This window comes from Megalops cyprinoides, chromosome 25 (genome assembly GCF_013368585.1).
Source record: "Megalops cyprinoides isolate fMegCyp1 chromosome 25, fMegCyp1.pri, whole genome shotgun sequence".
In the NCBI taxonomy this organism is placed as follows: Eukaryota; Metazoa; Chordata; class Actinopteri; order Elopiformes; family Megalopidae; genus Megalops; species Megalops cyprinoides.
In genome coordinates, this window is record NC_050607.1 from 727,365 (window position 1) to 751,788 (window position 24,424).

Sequence of the window (24,424 nt, forward strand, 5' to 3'; positions counted from 1 at the left end):
TTAGGATTTAGGAAGCGGATTTTACACATTTCATGCATAGTAAACTGTTCATTTTGATCACCGATCATGTTACTTGTCTCGGCCTGCATGATTCAATCACGTGCTGGCTGACAGTGCGTAAAGTGTATCTCTCTCCAATGGCGATAAAGCGGCCGGGGGACCTGGGGTATAAACCCAGGGCTCGCTCTTGTGCAAGCAGGCGCGCAGCCCAGCACGCAGCATGTTTACCTACCAGGATAAAGTTCTGTCCAAGCCGATAAGACTCATCGCCGCAGCGTGTAGGAACATGGGCATTGGGAAAGACGGACAACTACCGTGGAGTCTACCGTAAGCTCCTGTTTCACATTGCATGTACCGTAGTGTCATTCCGAAATGATTATTAGGAATTTCAACATCGGCGATGGATGCTGTACGTCTCGAGTGTAGAGCGGTGATGAAAATATATCTGGCAGCATTCTTGTTTGTGTTCAAAGTCCTTTGTATTCCATGCGAAAGTAATACTCACAGAGATACTTTGCTTCTGAAATGCATTAATGCGACTATTGTAGAGTTTTAAAAGTTTCATAAACTGTACCCCAATACAGCCTGCGCTCATTTCCAATCGGCGCATACCAGTTAAACACATTCCAACTTTAAGCGGATTTGCTTTTTGTTAATTTTTTTATTTATTAATCTGCGGTGGACTCACAGTAACCTATTATGCATTTCTCTTTACTAATATAGCTGTATATTACATGTTGACAGGTAGAAGAATAACCACATGTATTAATGTAAATCTACAATTCCCGAACAAGTAGCAGTTACGAAATCCTTAATTTTGCGACTAGTTAACGAACATGGTTTATGACCGCTGTTGGTACTTAAAGTGTTAAAACAGTGGAATCGAGATAGTTTTACTATTAATTCAGAACTTTATCGTACTTATTTTCTGGCTGTGATGTATTCTCTCCGCATAATGTTGCCAGACCGGAACTAAATTTTCCAAATTCCATTTGGTCAGACCGCGATTAGAACATTGGTTAGAATCCAGGTTTCAGTTTGTATCGAGATTGATATATGCAAATTATATCCTACAATACGTACCAACAGACAAGACGACTCAAAATGCAAATGATGTTCTTCGCCGGCAGGAAAAATGAAGTATAGGGCACCTATCATACATTCACTTTATGTGTCAGATTCAAAAAGAACGGGGTGACATACCAAGGTGTCCATTTTTTTCAATGGACCAATTCAATATATGCGTCCTCTGACCCTTACGAAAGTGAAATATAAAATAGAGAAATATGTTGTTCCGTCAAATAATGCTGTATATTGCAAATACATTAAAAAATATTAATACAAAGCGTAGGTCTCTGTGTTCCCTGTGCCTAAGAAGGGGCACCCCAAGGTCTTAAATGACTACAGACCAGTGGCGTTAACATCACATGTGATGAAGACCCTGGAGAGGCTGGTCCTCTCCCACCTTAGACCCCTGGTCAGACCAGCATTGGACCCCCTGCAGTTTGCTTACCAGGAATGCATCAGAGTGGAGGATGCCATCATATACCTGCTTCACTGAGCCTGCTCTCATCTTGACAAGGCTGGGGGCACAGCTGGTTGTGGGCTTCAGCAGGAATAAGCCTACTCTGACCCATCTCCATCCATGGAGAAGACGTCGAGGTAGTCCACTCCTACAAATACCTTGGTGTGCACCTAGACGACAGGCTGGAGTGGACTAAGAACACAGGGGTCCTCTACAAGAAGGGCCAGAGCCGGCTCTACTTCCTGCGGAGACTACACTACAACACCTCCCATCCCCTCCACGACGGGCTTGTTAAGCCGAAGAGAACCTTCAGTGGCAGGCTGATCTCCCCCAGATGTTGCACCGAGAAAAACAGAAGGTCGTTTCTGCTGGCAGCCATCAAACTTTACAACTCCTCCCCTCTCTACCGCAACATGGGATCAGACTGACGCTTGATGCCCTGTGCTGTTCTCCTTCACACATAATCATTGCACAATTCAAATAACTATTTTCTATCTATCTCACTCCTTCTCACAGATAACTGGTTAAGAATTGCACTATACAGTTATGCTTGTCATTATGCACAATGTATAATAATAATGTTTCTCTATTGCACATTGCACATCATAAAATAGTAATAATTTTACTCTTGTTTTATTTTTGTACCATAGACTATGTATATAATCATTGCACAACGGACAATAACTTTTCTTGACAAATTTCTATTATTTATTTTATTCTATTGTTGTGTTTGATTTGTGCTGGACGGTGCTGTTGTGACACTCAAATTTCCCCCGGGATTTATTAAGTATTTCTTATCTTATCTTACCTTATAGCATTTGGTATGAATATACCAAAATAGCAATAATTTACATATTTTCAATATGCTGAAAGCTAAAAATATCTTCTCTAAAATATATTCTAAATTTGTTATTTTTTGTATGGGTAGCAAGACTAGCACCTAACGTGGCATCAACATTACAAAGTGTTTATCTCTCTCTGGTAAAACTCATCTTCCAGTCGCACAGTTCAGCGAGATACCTGGCTGTATGTGTCAGTCCGGGGATTACAGCGGTGCTCTGCTGAATTTGGATTGGGCGATTCGGTCCCCCACGTTGTTCCATGCAATATATCCAATCCATGCAAGATAAGGAGCCGTCTAACACTGCCCATCTAACACTCAACTGTAATGCTGTTTTACACTGTGATTTTTGTACAGATAAGCATTAGAAACATAAACCAAAAAATCCTGGCTCATATGAATGTGCTTACATGAAGTCTGATGTCCCAGGAATGTTGGTCTGATGAATGCACCATTATCCCATACTCTTTACAGGACAGAATTTCAATTCTTCTTGGATACCATCACTGCTGTTTCCAGACCAGGTAAGACATGATGCATGCTATGTTTAACCTGCTGTAGTCCTTAGTGGCACCAATCTTGTGTCTTCATACTCCTTTCTCATATTCTCTTATTATTATTAGATTTTTAATTACTTATTTTGTAGATGCCTGTAAAATTAAGGTATAAAATTACAATAATGATTATTATAATTATTTACATTTTAAAAAATTATTTTCAGCTGAACAAGACACATGACCTTTTCCTCTGCATGTAATGTACTGTTTTATTAAAATTATTTATTATTTGTATCAACATCATCCCTATGAAAACAATGCATAAGGGAACTGCAATACAGTTGCAAATAAACTCTCAGAAAAACATTTGGAAATATTGAGAACTTTACTCATTGTGAAATGGAAATGCAATAAATATGTTAGGAATGGAATACTTATCAGATTAAAAACAGTTTAACAGTAGATTCGTATTACAATACGTATTATCGAGGGTGTAATAACCCTGGCTACAGTCAGGTTGAGTGTGGGCATGAAAGTGACATAGATCTCGCATACAGTCATGCTTTCTCTTTCATTAGTTGAGCCAGAGCCAAAAAACGATAACCACTTTGCTATTGGCCACATTCTCCCACATGTGTGAGGACCAGTTACGGGTTGCAGTAATCTGTGTGGTTAGCCTGTCCACTCTAACCCTGGATCAGTTTCCAGTGTTTTGCACAATGGTTGGGGAAAGGATTAGAGTCCGGTAAGATTATCCTAGATTAGTTGTTCGGGGAAAATCAGAAAGCGCCGGTGCAACATGCAGCTTTTTTGTGTTTGTCGTGTGCATTTCTGCATCATCATGAGACTAAAGCTTGGTGCCTCAGAGCACAGAAACAGCGGAGACCTGCGGCTCTGTTAGTCTTGGGTTACTGAGGACGGAGGGAACAGTCTGTGCAGTCTGGTGGATTGGCGCTGAGATGCTGCTACGCTCAGAGGACAGTGGGCCGCAGTGTCTGAGCGGGCCAGGCCACTCTACCAGCACTCACAAACCCCTCCCTCCGCAGGCAGGAAGAACCTGCTCATCTGGGGGAGAACTTCCTGGTTCTCCACCCCTGAGAGCCTGCACCCAATCGCCAACAGCATCCATGCCGTCCTCAGCCACACCCTGAGGTGAGTCATGTGACCAGCACCACATGGGTATCAGAATGAGCCACCGGCTGCCTGATCCAGCCCTGAGAGAGGTTACCCCGAATGGTTAATCAGTCAGACACTCAGCATCTGAGCAATGCAGTTGAGACTGTGAGAGCACAGCACAGGCTGTAAGTATACAGAAGCCTGCATGTGGGAAGCGCACACAGATGCACTGACAGGCTGATGGGAGAAGGCAGTCAGAGGCGCTCCCCTGCTTGCAGAGTGGAGCGGTGTTAGTGCTGTTTGGTGTGACCCTGGAGTCTGAACACGGCGTTCCTCCTCCGCAGCGCTGTGCCTGAGCACGCCCACTATATCTGCCACGACTTCGACAGCGCGGTCCGATTGGCTTCCACTGGACCGATCAGTGAGCTGGTGGAGACCATCTGGATCATTGGGGGGGCGGAGGTGTACAGGGTGAGGGCACTGAAAACAGAAACGCTCCTTCAATGTTGCTGTAATGTCTCTATGTATGTGGTATCAATTCTAGGTAAGATGGTGGTGCAGAGTCTCCAACAGCTGCAAGAGGAGAATCTCTCTCTAAGTGTAATTCCCCCAGCCATCATATAATGTACATACTGTGCTGGTACATGGCAAGGATGCCTCTGCAGCATGAGAATGCGCACATAAGATGATTTTCATACGCTTATATTAGCTTCTGCTGAGGCTGTATCATACTCATATATGCATTCATAATGGATCTATGCATGAAGTATTTGTGGTGAATTGATTCTTTTCACATGTAATCAGACACCCTTTTCTTCCTCTGGAAAAGACAGTTGACTCAGTTTAAAAGACAGACAAGAAGCTGAACGTTTTTTTTCATCTTCCATGAAGCTTACACACACAGTTTTGTCTGCATTTACCACAGCCAAAATTGGTATTTTGGGAAATAATTGGTACCCATCTGCAATAATTTTACCAATGTACAGTGTCAATTCACTGTGTAACAAGCAAGTGTATGCTTCTAAAAGTCCTCTTAAAAGTTCATAAGTTTCTGAAAGGCCTGTTATCTGTAGCCGAGACATCCCTGCAACATTGTAGCACTGACAGAAGTTACCTTTTCATTAGCATCTGAATAACATGTGATTTACCAGGACATTACATTACATTATGGTCATTTAACAGACACCCTTAACCAGAGCAACTTAGATTAGAGGTTATACTAGAGGTTATAGTTTTATCCATTTATACAGCTGGATATTTGCTGAGGTGATATTGAGGGGTAAGTACCTTGCCCAGGGGTACAACAGCAGTGCCCCAGCAGTGAATCGAACCTGCAGCCTTTCAGTTACAAGCCCTGTTCCTTACCACCACACCGCACTGCTGCCACAGGACAGGTGATGATCAAGCTCAAGAGCCCAGAAGGCAGTGACCTGGATCTGCCTGTACCTGCAGTGAGGCAGAAACTCACACCTGAATCCCAATGTGTGTGTCTATACCGCAGGAGGCCCTGGAGCACCCCTGGTGTGACCTGATCTACCTCACGGACGTCATGGCCGAGATAGACTGTGACACCTTCTTCCCCTGGTTTGATCGGAGCATTTACAAACTGCAGGATGAGTAAGCCTCTTTTCTGCATCACTCTTTTACACTGCATCTCTGTTGCTCTGTCTCTGGTCCTTCATTTCCTTGTAAATGATTTTCTGAGCTTGAAACCTTTTCTTGCTCTTATATCCATGTGTCTGACCTTCCTGGCCATGATAATAGTTATAAACAGAATAATGTGAAACTTTGTTTTTCTAACTCTTCTCCTGCCAGCACTTGCATTTCCTCATCTCTTCTGGCAGGAATGTAAGTTCTCTTATCTGCTGCTGCTTGTGCTTCTACTGTACTCACTGCCTGTACACACTGCCTGTACACACTGCCTGTACACACTGCCTCTGTGGACTACTTCTACGCATAGCCTCTACACATTGCAACCATGGACTACCTCTACACACTGCCTGTACACACTGCATCCATGGACTACCTCTACGCACTGCCTCTACACACTGTCTCTCCATTCACTGCATCTGCTGTACCCCATGGGGGACCCACCATTCTGCATCAGCGCAAACCCAGCCAGTAGCAGAGGGATCACGCCTGGGGAATTGAGAGTATGAGAGACAGAACCCCTCTGCCTAAGGGCTGTATGAGAGACAGAACCCCTCTGCCTAAGGGCTGTATGAGAGACAGAACCCCTCTGCCTAAGGGCTGTATGAGAGACAGAGGCCCTCTGCCTAAGGGCTGTATGAGAGACAGAACCCCTCTGCCTAAGGGCTGTATGAGAGTGTGAGAGCATCGCTCAGGTGTTTCTCTCCTCCAGGTTTCCCGGCGTCCCCAGCAGGATCCAGGAGGAAAACGGCATCAGGTTTAAATTTCAGGTGTTCAAGAGGGACGTCCAACAGACGCTGCTGTGAGCTGCAAGCATGGGACCGAGGGCAGGAGTCCTCTTAAGGACAAGCATGAGGTGTAGAGCGTGTGATGTGGTTTCCTGGCTTGTCTAATGTCACTGCACATGCTAATGTCTGACTCATGGCAGGGCACATGCAACAGCTTCACATGCTAGCAGAAGGGCTCGTGTGTGACTCAGCGGTGCTATGTGCAGTGCATCAGCTTTATAAGTGTTTTATGGTATGCGCTCATTTTGCATTGCTTTTCTCTAACAAGGTGCTTTTGTGTTAACATATTTTACTTTATTATTTATATTTATATTACTGTATTTTGTGAATTGTGCCTGGAGTGAATTAGTGTTTCTGAAAGGACTTGCAGTTCTAAAACTCTCATTTTACCAAATTAAAATGAGGATTGCTACAAACGTATTTGTGTCTCTGGTAATTTAAAACAGCATTAAGATGGTATTAAAAGGATGGTAATGTGCCATGTTGTGACTGGAAGTGTTGCATGTTGTGGTGTGCATGCTTTCGGTGCAGATGCCCGTGCCTGCTTGTGGTTTCAGCAGGAATCTAAACCCTGGCACTCGAACCCCTGGTGCTTTCCTTTGTGGCGCCACACCTTCCATAAACCATGCAGAAAGTGTTACGGCACCGGTCTGTAACCACAGGGTACGGAGTCACACTCTACGGCTGCACAGCACTAGAGCTCACGGTTAACACTGTAATAAAGGGGGGACATTCCAGCCATCTGACCAGCCTGAGCCACATGGAGGGAGGTCTCTGCTGCTGAGGGAGACTGGCTCACATGAGCAGTGACACCAGCTTTCCAAACATCCTGCCAGTCCTGGCACTCAGGAGGGCCGCTACTGCTACTATTGTAAAGGAACTGTTCTAGGATCAGTTGCTGTGAGTTAAAAATGAACACAGTGCCAAGGAGGCGTGTGTACCAGCTGCATTCCAGCGCAGTGAGCAAGCCAGTAAATGGCACTTTAATTTGTTTCATCTGTTACAGAGGGAGTTCAGCAACTGAACAGCATACAGAGCAGGAATGTAGCTCCAGCAGTGCTGCAGTCCCACAGATTCACAGGTTTAATCAATTATCCCAGAGTGTATGGCTAATGAGGCTAACGAAGACCAGTAACTGATTGGATTACACATGTCAGGACTGCATGGAGGAGTGATCTGCAGGTCTACAGGCTAGAGCTGCCACTGGCAGGCAGCACAGCACACTGACAGGCTGCACAGCACACTGACAGGCTGCACAGCACACTGACAGGCTGCACAGCACACTGACAGGCTGCACAGCGCACTGACAGGCAGCACAGCACACTGACAGGCAGCACAGCACACTGACAGGCTGCACAGCGCACTGACAGGCAGCACAGCGCACTGACAGGCAGCACAGCGCACTGACAGGCAGCACAGCGCACTGACAGGCAGCACAGCGCACTGACAGGCAGCACAGCGCACTGACAGGCAGCACAGCGCAGCTGGACTCCTGCGCACTCAGGCTGATTCACTATCTGCTGTGCGGCAGTGGAGTCAGCAGGGAGAGAGGGGAGCAGCAGGGCTGTTTGGGGGCCGTGTGAAGCACAGGTGAGTAGTGACACAGGTGAGTAGGCAAACAGGCCAGAAGAAGAGGGTTGCAGGGTCAAAGTCTTCTTCTCAATCTTATCTGCTCAGCACAGGTAATATAACAGCAACAAGGTACGCCCCACGCCCCTGCATGCCCAAGGGGTGGCGGTAGCCAGGCAACATGGAACTGCAAAGCTGCAGGTTTATATCCCGGAGGAGCACAAAGTTTTATCTGAAAGGCACCTGTTAGTGTCCAGATGTGCAGTTAGGCAAATGGACTACAAGTAAAATCAGACAACAAAATACCTAAGCAATGAAATTCACCCTGGTTAGGGCATTTTCTGAATAACATGTAGAAGGAGAAGGCAAGTGAATCAGCACTTTCACTTTCTGAGTGCCACAGGGTCATTTCTCCCCTTCTCACATCTGTTCCAGCTATTCACTGTTCCAGGAGCTCATCACTCACACAGGGGTCAAAGGTCAACTATGAATTACCAGATGGGAATGCAAACCAGGCAAGCTCCATATAGGCCAGAGATTCCAACATCATTTCCATTTGATTTCATACTATGGTACCATACTATTCTCATGTTATCATATGTTATGCCTGAGTGAATACAAGCCATTGAGGCTTTAAACTTTAAAGTTTAAAGAATCCATTCCGGTTCCTCCTACGGGTACTACCAAGTAAACTGTCTTTGATTTTTTAATTAAAAACATTGGGCTCTTGGGGAACTCTTGTACCTCTCCGTACAATCATAATCAGCATTTAATTATGGAATAAGATGAATTACATTAATGTTTTCAATAGAAAAAATTGTGTTTATATACAACAAAGACTTGGTGAATAATGTTTATCTAACCCTTCCCTCCTACCACTTGGGACAGGAGGAGAATCTACTTTTGGCCATCATTGAGTTAACATGAGTCCACAAAAACCATGTTTCTCACATAAGTCAATACTTAATTTTGTAGCATCAACAGAACATGTTTGATACACAGACTGGATAACCTACTATCCATCATAAATTCATCTTTTTCTCTCCAGCAAAATACTTTTTTCCACTAGGTGGAGACAGATCTTTAATTTTGCAGTGCTCCACAATAGCTGTGGATTTGTATGCTGGTTCAGTTGTCAAAGGTACTAATGTATGTGTCCTTCAATGTATGAAATCCAACTCCTAAAGACAGGAAAGTGAAAGGGCCATGCTATATTATGTGCAGATATTTGGCTCTTGCATTTCCTCAGTCCTCCTTACTTGGTTAGTGAGGAGGTTCCAGTTGCCAACAGGATGCTGTCTGCACTGCTACGCTACGGATGTTCTGTTTCAGACAATGACCTTCAAGAGTGTTCATCAAAAACACACAACAACACGTCAAGGCTGCTGGCTGAGGGCTCTGAATATCTGATCTTTATGTACAGCTGTGTTAGTCTGTCAGTTATCAAAGTCAGAATTCTTCTTAATCTCTACTTTATTTCAGAAGCAAGCTGCGCACAGGTATCAATGTAATAAGGAGCTGACAGAATTAATGGCACAAAATTGCAGAGCAGAGGTCTGAAAGCACACATCATTTCTGAGACCTGACAGACAGAATATTTACTGCCGTAGTATGGTTCTACCCCCAGAGGGAAACAGGAAATTGTGCGTTTTAATTGCACTTGTCATCCATTTCAATATTATGTAGAAAAGGCCACTGACATCCTGAAAGATTCCTACAGGCTAAAAGATGGTGGAAAAACTCTTGTAATTCAGCCTCCTTGTGTGGGGTGTGGAACAGGAAGTTATTTATTGATTTTTTTAATTATCTGAGAGCAAATATTTGCACACGAAGATCCCCATTATCACTGGGAAGAACATCAAAGAGAAAATCGAAGTCAGTGCGTGAAAACTTCAGTGTGCCCAAAAGAGCACAATTAGTTACTCAGCCCTAACTCCAGTCTTGTCTGAGGGCTACATACCCAGTTACACTGGAAAGCACTAATGTTGGTCGCTCCAGCCAATCAGGCAATTCGCATCTATATTACAATAAACCAGAACAACAACGGTTTACTGGATGGCATTTGTTGTTGTTACCTTGTAAGTCATTGTGTAAACGCACTACGAGAGACACTGGAACCAGAGTCAAATTCCTTGTATGTGTAAAAGCATACTTTGTCAAAGTCTGATTCTGATTCTCATTCAAAGTGATTCCTGATATCCCTTATCTGAGGAACCAGAGAGGCTGCTTCCAAAATGATCATGCTGCTTATGACTGGGACATCAGCTGATGCTCTTCTTCACCATGGCTTTCCCCTCTAGGCGGTACTGTAACCTTTCTCTGTTTCTACAAAACACATTATGAATATTCTTTACATATAAGTATGTTTCACATTACAGTGTATGCCAGGTTATGTTCAAACAGATAACTTACAATAACCACTTCAATAACTGACAAAAGGAGATAAATGATTTTGAGAATTTTTAATGAAACAACACATTGTGCATTGACACCACTTGTCAAAATATTAAAACCATTGGCCACCGTTTTGCAGTTTCCCTCGTTCTGAAGGGAGAGGGCCACCTGCTGGCGACAGCCCCCCCACCCCCGCCTTCGTCCCAGAGCTGCCCCTCGAATGTCACTCCTCTGACGCCTTCAGGGGCGCGACGGGGTTAAAGAGTGGCCGCTCCTGACGGAGCTGCAGTCTGCCGTGGCTCATCTCAAAATCCTTTTTCGTCCCGTTCAGAGCCTCCAGGCTGCCTGTCCTGACATCGTAACCATAGGAACGCAGCTTCTGGATGCGGTACAGCACGATCTGAGTGGTCAGCTCCAGCACGGTGGGCGTGTCCCTGATCTGGGCCATGCTCACGCCAGCGCTCAGCAGGCCCTTGAAGCGGTCAGCCAGGACGGGCACGGGGAAGTACAGCAAGGCGGGGCACTTCAGGACGGTCTCCCTCAGCTCCTCCTCGGAGCACCGCAGCACCTCCTGCGAGTAGGCCAATGTGTCCCTCATGCTGTCTGTGCTCAGCTCGGAGAAGAAGCCCCTCAGCTTGGATATGAGCCGGAGGAGCTCGGTGCTGCTGAAGCCTCTCTCCCGCAGAAACGCCAGGTTCTCCCGGATGGCTGCGGGGGGCTTCATGAGGACGAAGGGGTTCTGACTCAGCAGCTTCTGCAGCCAGATCTTCATGTTGGCCTGCTCGCCCCCGAGACTAAGATACGCCTCCTCCAGCGTGCTCACCACCTCCCGGTTACGCTCCACGGGGTGGCTGAAGCTCTGAGGGGCGCTGGCCATCAGCTTGCCAATGATGCGCTTGTTCAAGCGAAGGCTCTGGAAGTACTGGATATTGGCCTTCTGGTTGCCATGGTGATGTACCGTGAAGAAGGAGGCGGGGAACTTCTCGATGATGCCCACCAGGTCCCTGTTGTTGGGGCAGACGGACGTCCACAGCTCCTGCTGGGCCCTCACCTGCTCGGGGCGGCAGAGGACGGCCTCGGGGTGCTGCTCCAGCACGCGGGCGATCACGGCCCCATCTGCGCCCAGATCCCGCAGCAGCGCGGCGGTCTCCTGCACATAGGCGGGACTCTGCCGCAGCACCCAGCCCTTTAGCTTCCGGATCTTGCGGATGTCCACCGACAGGTCGTACAGCGCGTCCACTGTCAGCTTATTCTCCTCCAGACCGGGCCCGGGGGTGGAGCAGCGCCCCCTGCTGGCCAGGGGGTAGGATTGTGCTCTGCGGCAATAGACACACAGGGATGCCGTCGCTACCCGCAACATCGCTACAAAGCCAGAGAGTGGCGGAGCCGCCCTGCCAGGAGAACATTCAAAATGATGAGAACCCACGTGGCCACCACTGCGCAGAGGATTAAAAAATGTGGATTAAAAATGTCATTTTAACCATGAGTTAGAGACATGTGTCGCTGTCAGCCTAAGGACGTTAAGGTTTTCCTGTTTTACCAAGAAATAACCTTTTAACCAATCTGACTTGAGATATGAGATATGAGATGTATACTATGAGCTAATCATCAACTACTATAAATTGAGAACGATGTACTATGTCCTATGCATGAAGACATTTGTTTTCTTATTACACGTGTGAAAAGAATATTTCAATTTCCCCCGTTTAAGTGATCACCTAAACCCTCAGTGGGGGTTAAAGACAACCTCCTTGTACATCAATAATTGATAAACTGGACCGACTGAGAAAAATGTTTTTCTCTTTCCAGAAACTCACAGCTACTTGAAGCACACACTTCGAAACGAGTAAACCGAAAATAGTACCCATGTTACCCCACACTGTTACAAAACACTGATATCCGTTTCATTAGCCAACTAACTTTACTGGCAGAGACAGGCTCCTCCAATATACTGCAGGAAAATTCGGATTTGAATAAACTACATGAGTTTTATAAGATATTCAGCTAGCGATGGGTTACTGCTTTAAGTGTGGGCAAGCACTGTGGCTAGCCAGTTACAAGTCTGGGAACTGTATTCGCTAGTCAGCTAACTACTTAAGTGACAAGGACACCGAGGGCAGCCAGACGTTACACTGTAAAATAAAAACCACCAACGGCCATTCAGGAGTTGGGGCTAGCTACTAAAGGCTGTGGAATGGTTCATTCATAAAACTAAATGCTAGCTAGTGACTAAGCTGACTGTTCAGGATAGCAAGAGTACCTCTGCCCAGCCTGCAAGATATGAGGCAGCTAGCTATCTCTGTACCCGGCACGGCTTGCGACAGCGTAACTAACGTTAATATGATTAGCGATCTGTACATTTAATATTAGCTGAATAGACAAGTAAACTCCCAAACTATATCAGCTAGATAGATAAACTCAAAGCGTGCATGATTTGCTGATTTACCCGTGCTTCGGAATCCAGGAGTGAAGATGTTACATATTACCGACGTCTACTTATGCAAGCTAAATTCTCAAAGTCATTTTACGCACCACATCCACGTAAAGTGCGTAGAGACATTGCGTAACTAGCCAGGCTCTGTTGATTTAATTTAAGAAACACAAATTCTGTTGCAGAAAATATGCAGTGAACAAATACATTGCTGCATTGAATTATAGATTACCCTGATTAGGCCTATTAAGAAAACGAGCAGGATACAGTCCAACATTATGATTGACTATATAGAATCGACTGCTGAATCAGAAATATTTATTTACCTAGGAGATTCATCATAGCGCATTCATAATGGCTAATAATCTGTAACATTATATCATGTTTCGTTTCCGGGTGCTAGACAGAATATTTATTATTGTTGTTGTTATTGCGTTTGTCATCCGACATCCGCCCGCGGTCCGAATGGACGCGTAGGGGACGTGCGCTCATGGATGAGCAAAGGCTGTCCCGCAAAGAGCTCATGCGGGGATATGAGTCCCACAGCGGGAAAGAGCCACGTCCCGGGCTGCCTGTATGCAGGTCCAGCAGGGTTTTAGCATGTCAGCAGAGATTAAGTCAGCAAATGGACACAGGAAGGATGAGATTCGAGTATAGCGACAAATGCTATCGTTTTCTTTACGGATTTTGCTGATTTCGGCACATACTAACGCAACCATTTATTCCTCTATAATATCCATTTTGAGTTGTTACACGTGCTGCAGGTGTTGTCAGAATGTATAATTACCACACACTGGATTCAAAATAGTAAAGATTATTACGAGTTCATACATTACAATTATTACACAACACCTACCACGGAAAGCTCCATATTCACAGTCACCACCGGATTGCATATATTTTTCTTTCCTCACATGAAACACTTTGAGAGCCAGAATCCGCAAGTTACTGCAAGCAAGCTGTTTTTCATGTCCATGTATCACCCATAAAGTGATTAAATAGTAGGTCTAATTATACGAAACAGCTTCACCGACATATAGAACAATAATGCACTACAGTGTTGGCCCTCTTTTGTTTTGAGGATTTTATCCCATTGTGATTTAGCCCATTTGAATTTTAGCCCATTGTGATTTATCCCATCTGGTGGACAGATGGTGGAAGAGCAGCTGTGAAAAAAAAAATGAATCCCATGACTGCCATCTGCTGGCTTGATGGTGGAAGAGCAGCTGCGAGGGTCTTCCTACAAGACTGCCATCTGGTGGACAGATGGTGGAAGAGCAGCTGTGAGTATTTTATCCCATTGTGATTTAGCCCATTTGAATTTTAGCCCATTGTGATTTAGCCCATGACTGCCATCTGGTGGACAAATGGTGGAAGAGCAGCTGTTAAAAAAAGTAATAATCCCATGACTGCCATCTGCTGGCTTTATGGTGGAAGAGCAGCTGCGAGGGTCTTCCTACAAGTCTGCCATCTGGTGGACAGATGGTGGAAGAGCAGCTGTGAGTATTTTATCCCATTGTGATTTAGCCCATTTGAATTTTAGCCCATTGTGATTTAGCCCATGACTGCCATCTGGTGGACAAATGGTGGAAGAGCAGCTGTTAAAAAAGTAATAATCCCATGACTGCCATCTGCTGGCTTGATGGTGGAAGAGCAGCTGCGAGGGTCTTCCTACAAGTCTGCCATCTGGTGGACAGATGGTGGAAGAGCAGCTGTGAAAAAAAAATAATCCCATGACTGCCATCTGCTGGCTTGATGGTGGAAGAGCAGCTGCAAGGGTCTTCCTACAAGACTGCCATCTGGTGGACAGATGGTGGAAGAGCAGCTGTGAAAAAAAAATAATCCCATGACTGCCATCTGCTGGCTTGAGGGTGGAAGAGCAGCTGCAAGGGTCTTCCTACAAGACTGCCATCTGGTGGACAGATGGTGGAAGAGTCGCTGTGAGAATTTTATCCCATTGTGATTTAGCCCATGACTGCCATCTGGTGGACAAATGGTGGAAGAGTCGCTGTGAGTATTTTATCCCATTGTGAATGGGTCAAATTGAGTATTTGAATGGGTATTTGGGTATTTGAATGGGTCAAATACACAAATACACACCTCCCTGGCCTCGCCCATGCATACATTCACATATACACACCCACACTGCAACTAACTGTGCAATGGAATGGAACTGACATTACATCAACATTGCACATTCTACACTGCACTGATGCCCTTTTTGCACATTTAATGTATATATACTTCATTTTTTCTTACACTCTCGGACCTTTTTTATATATTTTCTCTCTTAAATTCTCGTGTTTTCTTGTGTTTTACTCAACAGCATTCATAAGTGGAAGGCAAAGGAAGAATTTCATTGTACAGGGAACTTGTTTCTTTACTGTGCATATGACAATAAACTTTGAACTTTAGCCCACTGCCATCTGGTGGACAAATGGTGAAAGAGCAGCTGTAAAAAAAATAAAATAATCCCATGACTGCCATCTGCTGGCTTGATGGTGGAAGAGCAGCTGCGAGGGTCTTCCTACAAGTCTGCCATCTGGTGGACAGATGGTGGAAGAGCATCTGTAAAAAAAATAATAATCCCATGACTGCCATCTGCTGGCTTGATGGTGGAAGAGCAGCTGCAAGGGTCTTCCTACAAGTCTGCCATCTGGTGGACAGATGGTGGAAGAGCATCTGTAAAAAAAATAATAATCCCATGACTGCCATCTGCTGGCTTGATGGTGGAAGAGCAGCTGCGAGGGTCTTCCTACAAGACTGCCATCTGGTGGACAGATGGTGGAAGAGCAGCTGTGAGTATTTTATCCCATTGTGATTTAGCCCATTTGAATTTTAGCCCATTGTGATTTAGCCCATGACTGCCATCTGGTGGACAAATGGTGGAACAATATCTGAGAGTGTTTTTCTACATGTGGAACGGTGTTCTAATATATTGTAGGCAGAGTGGAGTCTAAATTCCCCATTGAATATTATAGTTTTTTATACATAAGATGTTTATAGAATATTGTGTACACTGATGTATAATGACACTTATAGATGTTATAAAATGACATGATTAATGTATGCTTTTGCAGGTTTTTTATTGTTCAGTGTACTAATATGCATTAAATGTATTTCTTGATAATTTCATCTGTATAATGTAAACTCTCTTGCAAAAACTAATACAGCTTGTTTTAAAAAAAGAGAGGGAGGTAAGCTATTGTTTAATTGTAAGAGCTTGAGGAGAGGTCATAGATCACTCCTGTTACTTCAGAGTTTTGATGTAAGCAGTAGCAACCATCAGAGAAATGGTGAGGAGGCGGCAGGCTGCCACGCCCAGAAAAGATCCCAGTTACAGGTGTGACCGGTGGTCAGGAGAGGCCACAGGTAACAGCATAGGGGCCCCATACTGCCCAGAGAGGCAGTCATATGCAGTCACTACCAAGACCCCCAGGAGGACACTGTTACAGTTTGGAGAAGGCAGGCGTGTTGCAGCTGGGTGGTGCTCTGCTGTCAGTCAAAAGCAGGCAGCTACGCCACTCAGCCATCACATGCCAGCAGCCTGCGTCACACGCTAACCCCACTGCATCAGCACTCTGAGTCGTACGCAGGGGCCTTATTTATTCCCATCCTCCCTTGCTATCGCATGTATACTTCTCTATATCTCCCCGATTAACTCACAGTCCAGCGCTAATGCTCTGGGGCACTGTGCGTATGAGGAACAAACACGCCGTGGTGTTTTTAGGTGCTCCAGTCACACACCAGACTCTGCACATGACAAGGCAAGCAGTATCACTGTCCCCGTTTCCTATTTTTGAACAATACAATCAGACACTGTAATGAACTTGCAATCCTTAGTTAATGTGCTATGGGCACAGGGGTACCTTCCATGCGTATTTAACTCTATATATGCGTTATCTCTAACTGCATCATTCAGACGATCACGCTAAAGCCGGGAGAACAGCTTGTTAGCTTCAGTGTTTCACTTGAGTTATAGGTCTGTAATTATATAATACCTCAGGGTATTCTTTCTGTGTAACAGGAACAATGACTAAGTTCTGGGAAAAAAACATGAAGTGTCTGGCAGAAGTCAGGGTTATCACCAGCTGCACCCCCTGCCACTCTGTTACCGCTTAGACCAGGGCATTTCGCATCACTTTCAGGCACAGAGCCACAGTTTGCACTGAAGGTTGCACATTCTCCTCTGTGTGTGAGAGACCAGGACAAGTAAGGCTGAGCAGAGATGAAGGCTCTGTGGCCCAGAGTCTGACACCTCGACACACGACAGCCCATAATCCTCCGTTGTTTATTAGAATGCTTTTGCTGCAGGTATTTTTAGAAAAGGCTCATGATATAATTGCAGAATTTCAGAGACTGGACTTGACAGGGCTGCGGCCTCCATCAGAGAAACTCGCAGAAGCCTCGGTAAACAGAACCCAGCAATCCTGAGAAACATGCTGTGGGACACTCAGGACAGCTGCTCTGAGCTGCCATGAATGTTTATGTATGATTACGAATGCCATCACCCACTCATGTCATCCGTCATCTCAAACAGTTTAGTCATTCTGGTGATGACGGATGACTCTGTGAATCTGGAATAAAAATGTACTCCAATCAGTATTGACAGCTTAAGAGCGCTTAATTGAAGCGCCATTCTCTGCAGCAAACCTTCATCACAGCAGTGAAGCCCTCCGCAGCTGAGAGTGCTGCTGTCTGTGCCCGGAGCTCCTGCTGGGTCTGCATGGATGAGAGCGGTGACTTTGCCCAAGGAGAATCCCGCTGCTTGTCCAATTAAAGCACCGACGGGGTCGGCACCTGCCGCCGGCCAAAAGCAGGGCCTCATTTCTCTATTTACAGCACTCACCCTGTGCCTGTCCCGAGGGGGAGAGCTCAGACCCCCACACTATCACACTGTACCCGTCCCGAGAGGGAGAGCCAGACCCCCACACTCTCACCCTGTGCCTGTCCCGACAGGGAGAGCCTGACCCCCACACTCTCTCACTCTCACACCACTGCATGCAGAGGCATGAAGCTACCCCACATAGCCACACCACAATCACCGCCTCACAATGACTACTCCTCAATGACCGCTCCCCAATGACCGCTCCTCAACGACCGCTCCGCAATGACCGCTCCCTAATGACCGCTCCTCAATGACCGCTCCCCAATGACCGCTCCCCAATGACCACTCTACAATGACCACTCTACAATGACCACTCAATGACCGCTCTACAATGACCACTCAATGACCGCTCCCCAATGACCGCTCCACAATGACCAGTCCGCAATGACCAGTCCACTCACACTGCATCTTCAGTTTAAAACGCACCACACGGTCTCTGCAGTCCTGAGGCTAGCCACACAGCTTCACTCCACTCAACCTGCATCTCCAGCTGTCATACACTTATTACAGGATTTGCACTTACTGATGTTGTTCACTCAGAGAAAAGATATTCATATCACCCCAGACAAGAAAATTCCTGTAAACAAATGACATTAAAGGCATCTTTCTGGCTGGGCTCTCACGTGCCCCCTGTGTCAGACAGCACCGTTAAAAGATGGCAGTTCCACTGGAACAGGAGGAAGCTGAGGCCTGAGATTGCCCCTGTTAATCTTTGGTGTGTCTGCTCTGCCAGATCTGATCCATCAGCTGTCATTAGTTATGTAGCAAAAAAATGTGTTTGGTTGGCAACGTGCAGCAGCTTTCTCTGTGCCAGTCACCCCCTCGGGCCGCAGGTGTGTCAGAGAAAGCCATTTCATGGTCCTGACCCCATCCAAGACGCACAGATAGATTTAATAAAGAGCTGTCCAGCGTACGGAAGGCTGCTTAATGAAGCTTGCTGTCCACAAGGAAATTAATCTCACCTGATTCTGCCCTCAATACCCACTGTGAAGCCTAATCCCACCGAGCTGCCAAAATGAAAGGCAAAATGAAGCATGACCAGCTCCCTATGCTGCTAATAAGACTACACTCAAGGGTAAGGCTGCACTCAGGGTAAGACTTCGCACAGGGCTAAGCCTGATCAGCTGGAGGAACAGACCAGCTGTCAGGGTTGCATCCCACTGAAAGCCATTTTAATCACTTAGCACAATTTCTGTTTCAGTTTCTGTGAATCAGCAGCATTATTTGTAAGGCACCCTCAGTAGGAAGCAGGGATGGTACTGAGGGAAATGGAGGCTAATGGTGATAGCAGCAGAAACGCGAGCACTTGTTCCGCTTCCGGGACGCAGAAAGTGTTGTGATGGATGTGTGGTCTGCATTGACTGTGCAAACGTTTCCTCCAGGTGTTTACCGACCTGTCTCATAGACCTCTCATCAGTTTAGTGAGTAAAATTATTAGTTTGGAACTAGTTGGTAACTGTTTTTGAACATGACACACAGATTTATTTTCTGCTGTTTCCATTTTCCTAGGACAGTTGGAAAGGTCATGCCAGTATGCCTCCATCCCTCATATACCCCTGTCACTATTAGTACTTTCGAGTGTGACAGAGTGGGCGATGCCTGGTGCGAGTAGGACTGAATAACGACGAATGCCAGGCACAGCATTCACAGCAGCACGTTGGGCTGTTTAAAATAGTAACAGAGCAACAGTGTAACAGGCCAATTAGACTGCATTCCACTGCGGCTCACCATGTGACTCCACACACAACTCCAGACACGCTGCCTCTGTCCCGCAGAGCTAAAAGAGGATCAGTCTGAGAGATGTATGAAGTTTACACATGTACCACACAATGCCACACAACAAGAGGAAAGCAGGTGAGATGGTGAAGATAACAGCTTGAACTGGGACTCCTAGCTGCTGTAGTTAACCTCTGTTCTAAACAAACTCAGACCAATACCACTGAATCATAAGGTGTATTTTCTTTAAACACAAGTCCTTTAAAGTCTTTGCTGCGTACAAACATGGCTTTCTCGTGAAGATCCGACCGTGCTGGGAGCCATCGAGCGCTTTAGCAGACAGTGGAGAACAATGCCCTTTCACTCCCATCAGCATGCAGACAGTTTCACCCTGCTCTCTGTTGAATGAGTATCACAACCCCACACTGATAACACCAGGACTTTACACTGAACACTTCCACTCCAGATTTTTCATTTCCAAATGTGAAATGTGTTCCCGATCTAGAGTAAGCATAAATATTTTATATATGACCTATGGATTATGACAAGGACCATAACTGTTTTATAACAGGTTGTATACTGTACAGAGCAGGAAGCATCTTTGCTCGGTCCACAGCTACGCTCTGGACTTTTCCTTTGCTTCTCTGACACTCTCAGAGCTGGCTCTCTTCAGAAACAATGTCAGAGAGACACTCCTCATAAAACCATTTGGTTTGGACAAAGCTCATTGTCCATGTCTGTACTGGCTTGTTACAACACAAGGATCAATCCAGCGCTCAAGTCAGACAGCTGGTGTCACTCTACACAGGCAAAGACTCCATGATAATTGTGAAAACAGTAAAAATGAAACAGCCCTGCCTGTAAAGGCGGTACATGCTTATATAACGGAGGGATGGCAGTTATCCCTTGTTTGGTTATGAAACGGTATAAGATCACACAGCATTCCTGTGTACTTAGTCAGCACAGACGAATGTTACAGCACAGAGAGTACACAGATGCTGGCTCAGAATGCATCCATGATGCTCCATTCAGTTTCCTCAGAGTCTCTGGACAGAGGGGGTAGGGGGTTGAGGGAGTGGGGGTATTTTGGAAGGAACGCCCCCCTGGAGCACAGCTGAGAGGTTAATGGACATTCCTGAAATGTAGGGATGCTATTGGAGGAGCACCTGTCCATCCGCGTCACTCAGTCCCGCACAGAGACCGTGCGGGTGCGTTACTGCGCGGCTCCCCAGCATGCAGTTTGCGTTCTATATCGGTTTCGTACAGTTACCGCTGGCGACAGAATGGAAGGAAAAAGTGTAGGGCTCTCTCAGGTCTCTGGAGTGAAGAGCAAGCGGCTCCTGTAACAGGAACGCTTTAACCGCAGTCCACACGGACTCAAAGCATGCTTCATTCGTCTGCGCGGGAGCGGTGGCTTTCATCGCGTGTCGTATTTTAAAACCGATCGTTCCCTGAATCCCGGAAGAATAGATGGCCCCCGATTGGCTCACTGGGATCAGTTCATTTTAAACAGCGTTTGTAACGATTGGTCATTACTCATACTGTTTAGTGAACAGTCACATGGACCGGTGTTACTCATTGGTAATGGCATGTGACATGGCAATGTAGATTTCTGTCCCCTGATTTAGGATCCAACACATAGGTACACTGTGGGCCAGAGTTAATGACCACATTACAGTGCAAGCGATCAGAGTAAATTCTAATCATGCTTATTACAGATGAGATCTTTCCCTGCAGTCTGCAAGCCATGCTATTGTTCACAACATCCTGATGTATATTAAAATGTAAACCTGAGAGTAACAGGTTGTTTGTGCCATAGTTGCGCCGATTTGTGTCTAATATACAGCAGTTTAACCTGTTATTTATATTTATTTTCCAAGGAGACCATACATCTCAATACATACATACAATAGATTTTCTAACCATCAGTCAGTCATATCTTGCTATTTTGTGAGAATTTTGGGATGTTCAGTATAAAAAGGCAGCAAATGCTCCATGAAATACGGAAAGGAAAAAAACACATTCAGTCTTAATTTCAGTGCAGGTATATGGATATGTATTCCGTTCCACTGAAGATTACATGATTAATGTCTTAAAATCTCAAAATCTGATTTTTAAACACACAGGAGTCACATCATGGAGGTTTTTGTGAAATTCTCTGCCATTGTTCTGTTTTATCAGGATGTGCCATTAGTCAGACTGTTCCTTCCAAAGCCATTCCTGTAGGAAGCACTTTTTCTGTGTTGTGGCAGCTGAGAGGTTTGATCCCCACCCCCCGTAGAGCTGATACGGGCTGCTGTATTATCAGGAGGAGCAGGCACAAGTGTGAGGCATCTGTTGCTTCTCAGAAATAGCCCATATTGTCTGGCCTTTGAAAGGAATGATGGGGGAGACTCAGGGTGAAGGGGGGGGGGGGGGGGGGCAGAAAAGACATGAGGGGAGAAAATAGACACACTTCCATCTGCCCAAAAAACTCTTCCATTAGAGTGGAGGGGTGGGGGGTGGGGGAGGGCGATCCTTTAAATTCTCAAGGCTACTCCAGAGCTCACTCCTTGCTGAAGCAACTCGGTCGCCTGTTAGCTGCTGTTAGCTCCTGTTCCCAGTCTGTCTTCCACCTCTGCCTCCCAGGAAAGCAGCCCACAATGTCTGACACAGAAGACATAGAGCAGGAGTTCGAGGAGGAGGCAGAGGAGGAGCTGGCCGAGGAGGTGCAGGCGGAGGAAGAGGAGGAAGTAGAGCAGGCTCCAGAGGTTCCGGAGGAGGAAGAGAGCCAGGAGGTGGAGGAGGAGGAAGAGAGCCAGGAGGTGGAGGAGGAGGCGGTGGAAGAGGCAGAGGAGGAGGCGGAGGAGGAAGAGGCGCCGGCAGACAGCCATGAGACAGAGGAGGAGAGCAGGGAAGTTGTGGAGGAGGACATCAAGCCCAAGCCCAAGATGTACGTGCCCAACATCACTCCGCCAAAGCTGCCCGACGGCGAGCGGGTGGACTTTGACGACCTGCACCGCAAGCGTGTGGAGAAGGACTTCAACGACCTGCAGACCCTGATCGAGCTGCACTTCAGCAACCGGCAGAAGGAGGAGGAGGAGCTGGTGGCCCTGCGGAGCCGCATCGAGAAGAGGCGGGCGGATCGCGCCGAGCAGCAGCGGGAGCGGGCCGAGCGAGAGAGGGAGCGGCAGGCGCGGCTGGCTGAGGAGAAGCTCCGCCGCGAGGAGGAGGCTTCGCGAATCCGCGCCGAGGAGGAGGCGCGAAAGAAGGCCGTCTACTCCAACAAGTCCTTCGGCGGATACCTGCAGAAGGTGGAGAAGAAGACGGGCAAGAAGCTGACGGAGAGAGAGAAGAAGACCAAGATCCTGATGGAGCGCAGGAAGCCGCTGAACATCGACCACCTCAACCAGGAGAAGCTGGCGGAGAAGGCCCAGGACCTGTGGCAGTGGATGCACCAGCTGTACGCTGAGAAGTTTGAGCTGATGGAGAAGCTCAAGAGACAGCGCTACGACATCTACGTCCTCCGAAACCGCGTCAGCGACCACCAGAGAGGCTCAAAGGCCACCAAGACCTCCCGCGGGGCCAAAGGCAAGGGGGGGTCGTGGAAGTGAGGCTGTGGTGGCAGAGTATGGTGTACATTTCCAGTAGTCTGTAGCTTCACTGTGCATGTGTGTCTGAGAGCAATGCACAGGAAAGGACTGAAATTACCAGCAATGAATAGCAGTTTAAACCGAGGCCAGAGTAACCTCTAAAAACAGCAACTGCAGGTGAATGCCAGTTAAACATCTGCATTTTACAAGCCCTAAGATTCTGACTTCCTGTACAGAATCTAGAAATTTAAAGTTAAGACCACAAAGCATTGAATTCTTTTTGTTAGGTAGGTTGTAAAAGATGTAACAGTGTCTCAAATGAGGGCTTCTCTATAACATTCTCCATGCAGTAACTGACATGACATGAAAACAAATATCCACCTTAGAAACACATGACTGTTTCAGAATATTGTTCAAATATGAAAATAATAAGTTTTATATATGGCATATTGTAACATTTTAGCATTTTATCATAGAGATCTGTAGGTTCCTGTGTGGATTGTAAGACAATTTTGCATACCAATAATACACTGAATTTTGCTTAAATAAAACATTCATAAGACATTTTATTTTGTATGTGAAGCTTTTTTTGAATTCCTCCGGAAATACCCTAGCATTGTGATTTAATGGCAGTGGTAAAGTTTGAAAGATGCCAAATGATCTGTATTTTGTTGTACTGTAAAGACATTATGCATTATATTCTATTCTGAGGCTTCACTCGTCACACATGACACAACAGGAAGCCTCACACACACTGCACTGACCCTGGATTCAAACATTTGTCACCAACGTTACTAGCACATGCATGCTGTGCTTTTTATAATGTGAGGCCGGTCTTTTTCATTAACTTTTTACCAGCTGTACTAACTCTGAAGTTTAAATTTGCTAGGTTTAAAAAAAATTACCACAGTTTAGCACACACTGTCTGACTCTGAGGGTGAGTACACTGAAACACTAAGAGATAAGGGATTACTTTTCATATTCAGAATCTGTATTAATATCACAGCCTGTTCACTGTTCCATACATGAGGCCAGATGCATTCTCCACAGGTGTTTATTCAAACTATTTTTCAAAAAAATAAGCAGCACAAAAATGCAGACACACACAGACAAATTCAGACACTCCTGGTGTTTCAATTGAAAATGACATTTGTCCCAGCTACAAGCAGTCACATCCAATCATAATTGTCTTCAAAACACTTTTCTTCCATTTTCAGACAGGGAAAGGGTTCCAGAGCAATCTGACATAATTGTGTTCTGACAACATTGTATTTTTAATCTCTCATTTGCTTAGCAAATTCCCGCGTCGGGCACAAACACCCACAAGGCACAGATACAGGTACAAGACAGCCTTTTGAAAAGCAGACCATTCATCCATGTGTTCAGTTATGGAAACATTTCCAGTAAAAAAAAAAAAAATAAAAAATAATAAAAAAG

At 45.8% G+C, this 24,424-nt stretch overlaps 3 protein-coding genes across 6 annotated transcripts; 2 read left to right on the forward strand and 1 right to left on the reverse strand.

Moving 5' to 3' along the window:
- Positions 1–214: 214 nt before the first annotated feature.
- Positions 215–6,473, forward strand: zgc:153031 (uncharacterized protein LOC557552 homolog). Of its 2 annotated transcripts, none has more exons than XM_036520484.1 (6): positions 215–327; positions 2,841–2,890; positions 3,910–4,015; positions 4,324–4,450; positions 5,481–5,596; positions 6,342–6,473. In XM_036520484.1, the coding sequence occupies exons 1-6, from the start codon at positions 221–223 to the stop codon at positions 6,433–6,435; spliced, it is 600 nt and encodes a 199-aa protein (XP_036376377.1). In that variant the 5' UTR covers positions 215–220; the 3' UTR covers positions 6,436–6,473. The 2 variants fall into 2 exon arrangements, with proteins under 2 accessions (XP_036376377.1, XP_036376378.1); XM_036520485.1 differs by lacking the exon at positions 6,342–6,473 and adding an exon at positions 5,795–5,873.
- A 4,041-nt stretch (positions 6,474–10,514) lies between these two features.
- On the reverse strand, positions 10,515–13,837 carry mterf2 (mitochondrial transcription termination factor 2). 3 transcript variants are annotated; one of them, XM_036520391.1, is made up of 2 exons: positions 13,668–13,837; positions 10,515–11,771 (listed from the first exon to the last, which is right to left on the reverse strand). In XM_036520391.1, the coding sequence occupies exon 2, from the start codon at positions 11,738–11,740 to the stop codon at positions 10,604–10,606; it is 1,137 nt and encodes a 378-aa protein (XP_036376284.1). In that variant the 5' UTR covers positions 11,741–11,771; positions 13,668–13,837; the 3' UTR covers positions 10,515–10,603. The 3 variants fall into 3 exon arrangements, with proteins under 3 accessions (XP_036376284.1, XP_036376283.1, XP_036376282.1); XM_036520390.1 differs by lacking the exon at positions 13,668–13,837 and adding an exon at positions 12,827–12,876; XM_036520389.1 differs by lacking the exon at positions 13,668–13,837 and adding an exon at positions 12,827–12,870 and having other exon boundaries at positions 10,515–11,816.
- An 8,220-nt stretch (positions 13,838–22,057) lies between these two features.
- On the forward strand, positions 22,058–23,008 carry tnnt2c (troponin T2c, cardiac). The gene is made up of 2 exons (XM_036520139.1): positions 22,058–22,192; positions 22,292–23,008. Exons 1-2 carry the CDS (start codon positions 22,058–22,060, stop codon positions 23,006–23,008), a joined length of 852 nt encoding a protein of 283 aa, XP_036376032.1.
- The last annotated feature ends 1,416 nt before the right edge of the window (positions 23,009–24,424 follow it).

Excerpts from the sequence above, each read along its gene's own strand:
- zgc:153031 (XM_036520484.1), top strand. The coding sequence starts at position 221 with ATGTTTACCTACCAGGATAAAGTTCTGTCCAAGCCGATAAGACTCATC. Across the intron at positions 2,891-3,909 it reads CACTGCTGTTTCCAGACCAG|GCAGGAAGAACCTGCTCATC; the intron begins GTAAGACATGAT and ends CTCCCTCCGCAG. Across the intron at positions 4,016-4,323 it reads GTCCTCAGCCACACCCTGAG|CGCTGTGCCTGAGCACGCCC; the intron begins GTGAGTCATGTG and ends CCTCCTCCGCAG.
- mterf2 (XM_036520391.1), bottom strand. The coding sequence starts at position 11,740 with ATGTTGCGGGTAGCGACGGCATCCCTGTGTGTCTATTGCCGCAGAGCA.
- tnnt2c (XM_036520139.1), top strand. The coding sequence starts at position 22,058 with ATGTCTGACACAGAAGACATAGAGCAGGAGTTCGAGGAGGAGGCAGAG. Across the intron at positions 22,193-22,291 it reads AGGAGGAAGAGAGCCAGGAG|ACAGAGGAGGAGAGCAGGGA; the intron begins GTGGAGGAGGAG and ends GACAGCCATGAG.